The sequence below is a fragment of the Chrysemys picta genome, chromosome 1, assembly GCF_011386835.1.
Source record: "Chrysemys picta bellii isolate R12L10 chromosome 1, ASM1138683v2, whole genome shotgun sequence".
NCBI lineage: Eukaryota > Metazoa > Chordata > Testudines > Emydidae > Chrysemys > Chrysemys picta.
Window position 1 is genome coordinate 91,564,808 of NC_088791.1, and position 10,695 is coordinate 91,575,502.

The window sequence follows — 10,695 nt, forward strand, 5'->3', positions numbered from 1 at the left end:
TTACACCTAACGAGTTCCTGGCTCTCAATCCTCTCATCAGTCTATGCCTCTCTGCTGGTGCTGTCAAACAACTAGGATCACTTGTCTCTGGGTCAGTAGTCAGACAATGACTAAGCACTGTACTGAGACTCTGTGCTGCAGATAGTGAGGAAGAGGACTGGAAAACATTCACTTCCCATCTCAATTGTTGATTAGTGTTGCTGTGTGCTCATAAATATCTTTTGTATTTCATCCTAAAGGTAGATGCATTTTAATAGTGAGAAAATGACTTATAGTTTGCATGTAGCAGTGGCGTGTTATGATGGTTTTAGTAAGGCATGCAACAACTCACATGTTTAGGTGGTCCAAAATGGCATCCTCCATGTGGCATGACCTCATGTATCCGGTCACACCTGGGTTGAGATCACGCTGTGCAGAAGATGCCATTTTGTTCTACAAATGCAGTTTGACGTTACATCCTCACAAATGCCATCCTTCACGAGGAGTGGACAGTCATCCTGAGCACTGTCAGCTGGACAACATACAGCCACTCAAGCATGCAGACAAGGCAAGCCTTGTATACAGACAGCATGCCACTGGTGTGTAACTCCTTCCCTTTCTTGCCTAACCCCCCAATCGGTTTTTTTAATTCTTATTTCCCTCTAGGAGCATTAATCTGTGTTTGTTTTCCCTTCTGTAAAATAGAGCTAATATTCATCCTCCCAGCCCACCTCATAAGGTTGTTGTGATTAGTTAATATCTGTATAAACACCAGGCATCTCTATTAAACGGCTTTGTAGAACCTGGATAGAAAGCACCTACAAAACTGCCAAGTATTATTTATTATTATGAACGTCCAAACTGAGTGACCAATATGTATGATTAATGCCAGTGGTGTCCCAATACCACATTTATTCAGAGATGGCAACTGGTGACCATGGGGCTGCATCTGACTGGCCAGGTCATTTTATTTGGCCTATCACAGCCCCACTCGGGGCAGGCGACCCAGTGGCCCCAGGAAAGGCGCAGGGCACTGCGGGGGAACGCCTCACCTGGCACAGGAGCCACTACTGTGGGCTGAGCTTGCTCTCCAGCCCCCCCCTCCGGGGCAGAACCTGACCCCAGCCTCCCGTGCCCCGACTCACCCCTGGGCTATGAGCCAGGCTACTGGCATCAGGGCCGAGGAGAAACCCAGTGAGGCGGGGCCAGCGCTTATATTGCCCCCCGCCGAGAACCCTGGGCCAGGGGACTGAGAGGCCCTGAGCAGAAAAGCCCTGCGCAGGCTCCAACGCAGGTCTGTTGGGCCAAGCTCCCCCGTCTCTCTAACGCGCGGCTGGGACCCAGGCGGCTCAGGCACGTGCAGCCCGCCGCAAGCCGCACGCGCAGGAACACGGCCTCGGCTCACCCCTAGCGAGACTACGCTGCGCAAGCAGCACCGGGGAGGGGGAGTGACGCACGCGACAGACGGTCACGCGCCGGGAGACCGAAGTAAGGTAACGGAAGCGAACTGCACACGCGCGCGCAGCGCGCGGGCCCTCACGCCACACCAAGGAAGCGCGCACAGCACGCGGTGTGATTCTCCGGCGGGCGCGCGCGCGCGCACACACACACCTGCGCATGCGCGTCGCTCAACCTCACACTTTTCTCCCTTCCCCTCCCCGCACAGTCGCACATGCGCAGTGGTGTGCGGTGATCTCGCTCCGCGTACGCTGCGTGCATTGGGCGGTCCGGCGGGTGATGACGCAGCACGTGGTGGCGGTTTGAAGTCCTGGCGCGGCAGAGCCCGCGCGGTACTCTGCAGTGATGTCGCTTGTGAGGCCCTTCGATAAACTCCCGACGCTCAACTCGGCCGCTATCTTGGTAGGTCTGTGAGGAACCCGTGTCCCGTCCCGTCCCCTTCCCGGGGCGTCCGGAACCAACCTTCCCGTTACCGCCGCATCCCTCCAGTTAACCGTAGGCTTCGGCCAATCGGCGCCTTCCGGCGCCTTTGGCCACGCCCTACGTCCTGATTGGTGCTCTGATTTTAGTATGCAAACAAGTCGCCCTGCCTCCCCAGGGGCCTGTGTTGATAGGCGGGGAGGCTTGTTTGCCCCGCCCCTCGTGCCCTCCCCTCTGGCTAAGCAGGATCCTGTCTGGTCAGTACCTGCACAGCGGACCCGGTTGGAGCAGGGGCTGGTGGGGTGACTGGGCCATGCGTGCTCTGTGGATGGCTAACTGAGCCCCAGCCTGACCGTGGGGGATGTGGCACTACCGAGGACACCTCCTCTGCTGGGCTACAACACTGACACTCTGGTCGCCTCTGTTCTCCTTAACCTGTGCTAGGTGTTCCCCTAGTGCCAGGGGCTTGAGAGTCCTGCACAGCTGGACACATGTGCCTGGGGTTTGATGGGCGCAGGCCCAAAATGTAGGGCCAGGTGGCTGCAACCTCTCCCCACAGAGGTGCTGTTTTGTGTTAACCAGGTGCCCCGTCCTGCCCCAGAGGTGGCTGCCTGTGTGTGAACCATCTTCCCCGAGCCTTGTAGTTCATAACGTGCCCTGGGACCTCTCAAGGTGAAGGGCACTAGCTAGTGACTCCCCCCCCTGCATCTTTTGGTTGCATCTCTTACAAGTCATTTTCCCTTCCTGAGCAGTTGGTGGGCACAGATGAAAGTCAGCAGCAGCAGCTAGCAGAGGCAATTCTTAAGGAGAAAAAAAACTTCAAGATAAATATGTAAGTGATGGAAAAGGGTGGAACAAAAATCTTCCCAATTCAATTCTGAAATTATTCTTTGCCAAGGTTTATTTGTGTCTTTTTTTTTTTCTCTTCTAGACTCAGTCTCAAGTTGAGATCTGGTCAGATAGGCTTGTGGAAGTAGTATTGGTTCTGGCAGATTAAGTTAAAACTGAGGCACTGCAGGAAATGGATAGTGGCTCAGTAGGGCTGCATCTGTGCTTGTCAAATGCAGACCTGAAGCTCACTCACAGGTCCAATCTCCACGGTGGTAGCAATGGAATCAAGTGTAGTCCAAGGGCATTCACTTCAAGGATAGAATTTGCTCTGAACCCCCAGAGCACAATATTGCATCGATGTGGTTGTGCAACTGCAAGTTACAACTTCTCAGTAGGATTTAGGTGTATGTACAAGAGACAAGTTGCATTTTCTTCAGGAAATAGCAGCCCACACCTGATTAGAGGGGGAGAATACTTAGCCCTCTGTGGAATGGTCTACCCTGAAGCTGGGGACATGCCTCCTGGTGTGGGCAGACAGACTTGCACTATCTCTGCTCAAGCTAACACACTAAAAATAGCTGTCTGGCAACGGACACCTGGGTCTGAGCTTGGGTGCCTAACCCGAGCCACAACCTGTGCCGCGACAGCCCCGCTGCTATTTTTAGTGTGCTAGCACAAGTCTGTCTGCCCTCCCTGATACCAGCTGCAGTGTAGACATACCCCATATGTAGCCCAGGTGCTTGAAGATCAGTGCTGGGTGCAGTATAAGCATCTTAATAGATTTTTTTCGTCTGTGTGTGGGTCTTCCATCCAAAAAGGGAAACTCTCTGAAATCAACAGGGGGAATCAGGCAGGTGTAGTGCCTCACACTACTTTAAACTGATTAGATTTCAAGTTTCCTTGTAAAATGTCCACTAGCTACAATTCTTGTCCTACACGCACCCTTTTGTTATGTTATTCCTCCTCACGTTATTGATTTGCATTTGGAATTTTAACTCCAGCTTAAATGATAACTTCTGTCTGGGAATTCCCTTTATTGCTAATGTGATGACTTTGGCAATTATATCCACAAGAGGAAATGCATTAACTTGGATTTTTGGGAGAAGGGTATATTTCTCTCGCTGCTGCAGAACTAGTGATTCTAGAGCAGTATAATTGTCCACCAGAACTCCTGAGAAACTTCCAAAATCCATAACATTGTTTGGACCATTCAAGTCCATTGGCAAGTGTCTTGCCTGATCCATTGATTGTAGGTGAATTACATTACCGATTTAGTTTCCACAATTAGCACTCTGGAATTTGGTAGGTTCTTGTCCCAAGGTTAGGCCAAGTATTATCAGAATTACTGTTCAGCTGGGAGCTCCAATGTGCACAGACAGCAATGACAACACTCACACTTAGGAAAAACCTTCTGTATTTGTAATAATTTTATTAACACAATCAGCAAAATCACAAATGCTCCAACCAAGCAAGGTAGGTAGATATAGTACAGAATGAGTGGAGCATCCCTATACTTATACCATCCCTTGCAGAACAACCTGAAGTGTTAAGTATAGTCTTTCCCCCTCACTGTCATCACCATCATCAATGGTCATCACCCTGGCATCTCCCCAGGCACACAGGCCAGGGTACAGCCAGGTTACATGGCATTCTTGTGGTCAGACATCTGCTGATGTCTCTAGCTTAAAATATCTCAAGCTGATATAAACTAGCATCTTGTGGTTACCTGTCAGCAGTTTAGTCATTACCACATTCTGTCTTGTGATATCTTATGATCTATGGTTGGTCTTTGTTAGCTACTTATGCTTAAAGTTTTTTTGGGCCTTATGCCCTAATTAGTTTAGCTAAGCTATTGGCCTACAAGCATCAAGACCTGTAAGACCACTGCATTACTGCCTTAACTTTATATCTTTGCCTCACTTAGCAAATACCTATAAGATGTAAGTGTTACAAAGGTACAAGATTTGCCAGATATCAACTGTGCTGGGGACCTCCAAACCATTCTGATTGTAATTCAGCCATGGAGACCTTCCAAAATGTGCAGCTCCACTTCTTAAACATGATAAAAGTCACTAGATCTGTCCCTGAACTTTTCCATAAATGTCATCTGAAGTTTTTAAGCCAAATTATTTTTGACAAATGGAGTTACAAACAAAAGTATTTTCCAGAGATAGTTTTCACCCCTGACTTTTAAACTGTCATATCTCAGAAATGACTTCCATTTTTTTTTTTCAAAATATGGCCAAAAAGATTCTCCCTTAGCCACACATAAAACACACTCTATTGGAAGCCGAAAAGATCACTTTTTGAGCATTGCAGGGGTTGTTATCATTAAATATACCATAGAGAGCTGGTTAGAAGTTTTAACTGGGAAGATGCTACACTCTCTCTGTGATACATAAATAAAAAAATACTGTATCTCCTAACTTACAGAGCCTCAAGGTACTTTACAGTAGGGGTTCTCAAACTGGGGTTGGGACCTCTCACAGGGTCACAAGGTTCTTACATGGGGGGGTTGTGAGCTGTCCGCCTCAACCCCAAACCCTGCTTTGCCTCCAGCATTTATAATGGTGTGAAATATATTTAAAAAGTGGTTTTAATTTATAAGGAGGGGTTGCACGCAGAGGCTTGCTATGTGAAAGGGGTCACCAGTACAAAAGTTTGAGAACCACTGATTTACAGGATAGTCATGTGCTACTGAAGTAGACTCTGATGTAGAATGCAAAGCACTATTTACTGACATTATCCTACACACATGCAGTGTTGCCAAGTAAATACAGTGCTTCATTCAACTGTAGTTACATGAGAAATTTTAGGCCCCTAAAATGTAATTATTGTAATGGAAAGACAAACTGTATTATGCTGTTCTATTAGGTGTGCTATGAGTAAAATATCTTATTTAAACGAACCAAAGCCATAGCTGGCAGAGCATTAAAGGATCCTATGATGAACAGATTTGGTGTATAGTTTGCTCAGAAGTAAACTCTGTAGCCAGTCCATATCTGGTACAAGACCATGACAGCTACTTGATTTGAAGTTGATCAAGGAGACCAGGGCTAACACCCTCCTTCTGACAACTAAAAAAGGAAAAACAAAAAACAACCCTGCTGTCACTAATGACTCTGGTCTACATCTTATCTGAAAGATGGACTTCTAACAGCACACAATTCCTGATACCTTGCTAGGGCTTTTATAGGGAAGAGTACAGTACGAATCCTTGGAGAAAGCTGTTGTCATACGGGATGGCCTCATTAAGCAGCTTGGAGGGAACAAAGTTTATGCTACCAAATGTCAATTGTGGCTCTTAATGACTATGAATAGGCTTATGGGGGACACCAGGAGTGCCATTTAACCAAGCAATGAGTCTCATCAACTGCTTATGGCCATTGAAATGCATGGCACTAAATCTGCTCTTGCTAACCATTCTAGCTAAGTAAGTGGCTGGCGAAATGGATTCTGCTTTGCCCATCTATTCAGTTTGGGTAAACCTGCAAACTTATTTTGTCTTTCAGCCACGTGGCGACCTCCCTCCCTTTACCTGCTGAGAGAGATCATATCCGGCCCCGGATTGATCTGATTGCCTTTATGATTAACATGCAAAGCAAACACAGGTAAATGCAGAAGGGGTTGGAACAGCGGAGGGAGAACTTGAGGAAGGAGTTAGTTGTCAGTTTAACCTGGGGTAAACTGATCCAGCAGCTGCATCATTGTGATGGTTAGAAGCGCATGGAGCCATTGGCTTTCAAACACTGCTGTGGAACAGATCAATAATTCCTCCAGCAGTTATCCTGCCTATGGCAATTAATGAATAATGTGAGACCTGCTTTCCTTTAACACACCTAATTGTGCAGTGCTCTGCCATACCAAGGAGGGTGGAATTTCTTTCTGATCACGCTAGTAATCTGCTTATGTAGAGTCAGGTGCATGAAATCTGAAAATTTACCATCTGTAAAATGGAAACAACATACAAGTTGGTGGTGGGTGTTACGGTGTTCTGATAGCTGGCCTACCCTAGGCAGTCTTAATTAACAGTCAGATCTGAGTCAATGGTGTGTGCAGGTACTCTTTATGATGGAATTGCTAAACCAGGTCCCTCTGGGATTGGAGCTCCATCAGTCAGCAGGACTAATATGATCTTTGATCTTTGTCTATCTTATCCCTTACCTCTCTCAGCTGTACCATTGCACCTCAGTGTTGATACAAAGAGAAATCCAATCCTGTTTGTATTTTTATAATGAGGATAAAACCTCATTGCTGGGAAAGGTAAGAGTGTTGCCAAAGCCGCTTCATTTGTGACCTTTGATTCTGGACTCGAACAGATCTTCAAAAGTAACAGGTCACACTGGACAGCTATCCAGATGAAAGTCATTATAAAATACAAGGACTGGGATTTTCAAAGAAGACTAAAGGAGTTAGGTGCCCAGTGGGATTTGGATGCCTAACTTCCTTGGGCTCCTTAAAGATCTTCACCAAGATATTCATTCATTTGAACAGTATCCTCTTACTCTTGAGTTTTGTTCTCCTTTCTGTCTATTTCATGGCTTCTCTAGCACCCATCATTAGTATCTAAGCACAAAGAGGAGAGACTTTGAAAGGCATAAATGGCAGCTACACCCAAGTCCTTCTGACTTTCAGTAGGAGGTGGATGTCCATCTCCTATTCGTGCCTTTTGAAAGTCTCTCCTTTCGTGCTGCCCTGGCTTTCTGGTGTGCTAGTGACGGTACTAGCACTAGCCTAACCTCTGGTTTAACTGGATTATATGATGTGGTTTTTTTCTTTCCTTTTCCATCAGTCTTAGGAATGTTGAAGCTTCACTATCACACATGGATGCCAACTTCTTCCTTGGGAAAGTGTGCTTCCTCATCACAGGTGGTATGTATGCTGAGTATCCACCTTTTTCTTTCTCCTCCTCCTTCCAGTGTTTCATCACTTCTTCTACTCCTTAAAATACCTGGAATGGCTTCTTCACCTTAAACAAAACAAGCCAACAGCTTGTCACAGAAGCTTTTCTTTAAATGTTGCTGAATCTCCTCTCTTCTCCCCAGCTCAGAACATGTTTCTGACCTCACTTGGTCCTTCCCTTCATTTCCTCCAATCAGGTGTCTCTTCTGCCCTTGCCCCCATGGATACGAATTGCAAGATTGATTTGTATAGAACTGCAGTGTGTCTTCCCATGGACTTTTCTTAATGGTAGTCTCAATGCCATTCTGTTTGACCTGCTCATTACTGCCTGAATGAGCTTTGCTATTATGAGGACTATGCTGTATGCTAGATTTGGATCATTTGTGGAGCTAAACATTCCTCAGTTCTCTTCTCCACTGAGGATGGGCTGTGAAATATTGCAAAATTCTCCCTAATGCCATCCTGTTTTCTCTCTGAAGTTGGTAGGATGAATCACTGCAGCGTAGAGATGAATGCTGTCCGGAAACTGGGAAACCTCTACTGCAGCCCTGTCCTATTCTGTGAGCTGGATGTAAGGATGCTTAATTTTTGGGAGGGGTTAATCAACTGTTGCTGATTGAAGGGCTGGGGGAAGAGAGCTTGCATAATGGAAATGGCTTGCTGCTCCCTTGCACATAGTTGGTCATCCTGAATCTAGTGAATACCTCCCCTACCTTCCCTCATCAACCTGTGGCTCTGCTGCCCCTTTTCACTCCTCCTTCCCCCTCCCCAATCTCATACCAGTGGGTTTGGGTCCACAGTACTTCTTCAAAGGGGCTTTCAATCTTTGTGACTCTGCCCCCTCCTTCCCACTGGTCCTAGACAAGTAGGTGAGCAGGTTTGGGAACCTCTATGTCTAGTTGATCTGGGTCCCACTTAACTTTGGTTCCTGCCTGCGCCTCAGCACCAACTAGATTTTCATTTCCCTCCCTTTATTTTTAAATAACTTGTGGGTTTTGGGGTTTTTTTTTTTTTCTCCCTCTGCTTCCAGTCTGAAGGAATCAGAGTTGCCACAGCTCAGCGGCTGCTCCGGATGTTGCAGATCTGCGCTGGTCACATGCCGGGGGTTTCTGCCCTCTTCTTCAGTTCTTTGATGAAAAGCTCCATTGATGAGTAACCTTGATGTAAATCCATTGCCATTCTTCCTGTCCACACTCTGATGCTGTTTCAAACTGCAGAAATAGACAGTAATGGGAATTTTATTGAGACGCTTTTTCTGTTGATTTGTAATGAGGCCAGCTCATCCCATGCTGCTCCTTGCTTTTGTTACCTTTATAGGAAAGGCTTAGTTCCTATTTGGTGGGTGGTGGCTGGAGCCGTACTAGTGAATCTCCTTTCACTCCTAGGTCCCAGTTTGAATTAACCCCATTTGTTAGTGACCAAGAGCTGTGTAGCCTTCTGATTGCTGTATGGGAAGTGGGAGATGGCCATGTCCTTAGGTCAGTGTGTATCATAGCAGGTAGGTGTTCTTCAGAGGCACAGCAGTCATGGAGAAGAAGTATCAGAAGTCTGCAAGGCTGCTGCCTGTTCTCTGCCTAGTACCAATGGACTATTTCACCAGGGAGAACATAGGAAAGCATTAGGAAGAGTTTTTTGCAGTATTCAAATTGAAATAGGGCACTTCTCTCAAATGCAAAACATTCACTTACCCATAAAGCCCCTTAAAGGAAGGAAGCCAGTTTAGTAGCCGCCATACATACAGCAGTTGGCAGTAATGAACAAGCAGTTGGGGGATATGCAAAGAAAGATTGGCCTAGCCTTTCTAATCCCCAAATATCTAAGCAGAGAGGGAGGAGGGGCTTAAAGGAGACAGCCCAGCAATTTGGCATTTTTTCTTTCTTTGAAAAAAATGGTCATCTTTTGTTATATAGCCCCAGCAAACTGCCTGGCAGGTAACACCCCCCCCACACACACACACACACACACCTGACTAATGAGTCTGACGGTCACATTCAATGCTGTGCCATTGCAAGTCAAAAAGTCTCCACAGGACAGAGAGAATATCAGAGCATCAGAGGAGGTGGGGGAGTGTTGCTAGTCCAGGTGTGTGAATGGGGGCATGGATTTGCTCAGTGCAGTGGTGAAAGTGTGTCTATTACACAGAAAAGTGCAGAAGTCACTCTTCAATGAGTTTTATTATTAGTTCTAAAAATAAAGATCCACAGAATGGTTCCTCTCTAACAAAGTTTGATTTCAAGGGGCCTAACATTCAGAACTGCTGAGTGCCTCTGAAAGTCAGGCCCTTAATCTGCATTCCTCTAGCTTCCCTGGATCTTGTGCCATCTCTGCTCTTTCTTCATGGGTGGAAAGGTGTAATGTGGCTAACCTGGCTATAAACGTGCTGCATAACGTGCTTTTACATTTGCCTATAAACATTTTACATGTGCCTATAAACCCCAAAGTCAGACTATACTTGTCAAGACATAAATAGCAGTAGTTGTATTGGGAATATACCATGAATCTGATACTGTGTGCTGGAATATTAAGTTAATAAAATGTATAATATCTAAAAACTAGTCTCTGGTAACATTCACTTATACATAGTGTGGGTGCGCTGGGAAAACAGTAGGTATTTTTCATCAGTGGTGTAGCTACACTGGTGCTACCAACAGTGTAAAGTGAGTGCAGGAGTTCTTACCACCATGTTTAGCTTCTGTTGTATTAACTTAAGATGGGTTGCAATTACCACTTCAATCCACAAGGTGGTGCTAAGACCTCGTCACTGGAATAAACCCCCTAATAAACATCTCAACAGCCTTCCTGAACACGTAGTCTAGACTCTTCCATACTGAATAGGAAATAAATATTTTTCTAGAATAAAAAAACCTCTTAAAAGAAGTCCCTTAAGTTAAACCAGGATGAGGGGTGATCCCTCACACTGAACTAATGAATACAGAGCCCCAGTCCCAAGTGCAATGCAGGTTCAATCAGCTCTGGGTGTTGCAGTCATCACAGAAAGGACTTAGGGAGGCGCAGAGCCTGAGCTAACACCCAGAGGGCACACAAATCCCATCTACAATCCTTTTGACACCGTGACAGTGGGGAGGGAGATGGAGAGGTCTCCAG

At 46.2% G+C, this 10,695-nt stretch overlaps 1 protein-coding gene across 3 annotated transcripts; it reads left to right on the forward strand.

Moving 5' to 3' along the window:
• Window positions 1–880: 880 nt before the first annotated feature.
• Window positions 881–10,142, forward strand: CENPM (centromere protein M). 3 transcript variants are annotated; one of them, XM_005302614.4, is made up of 7 exons: window positions 881–1,472; window positions 1,646–1,839; window positions 2,610–2,689; window positions 6,201–6,299; window positions 7,481–7,560; window positions 8,070–8,161; window positions 8,621–10,142. In XM_005302614.4, the coding sequence occupies exons 2-7, from the start codon at window positions 1,783–1,785 to the stop codon at window positions 8,744–8,746; spliced, it is 534 nt and encodes a 177-aa protein (XP_005302671.1). In that variant the 5' UTR covers window positions 881–1,472; window positions 1,646–1,782; the 3' UTR covers window positions 8,747–10,142. The 3 variants fall into 3 exon arrangements, with proteins under 3 accessions (XP_005302671.1, XP_065419070.1, XP_065419073.1); XM_065562998.1 differs by having other exon boundaries at window positions 1,250–1,467; XM_065563001.1 differs by lacking the exons at window positions 881–1,472; window positions 8,070–8,161 and having other exon boundaries at window positions 1,648–1,839; window positions 8,621–8,760.
• Window positions 10,143–10,695: the final 553 nt, after the last annotated feature.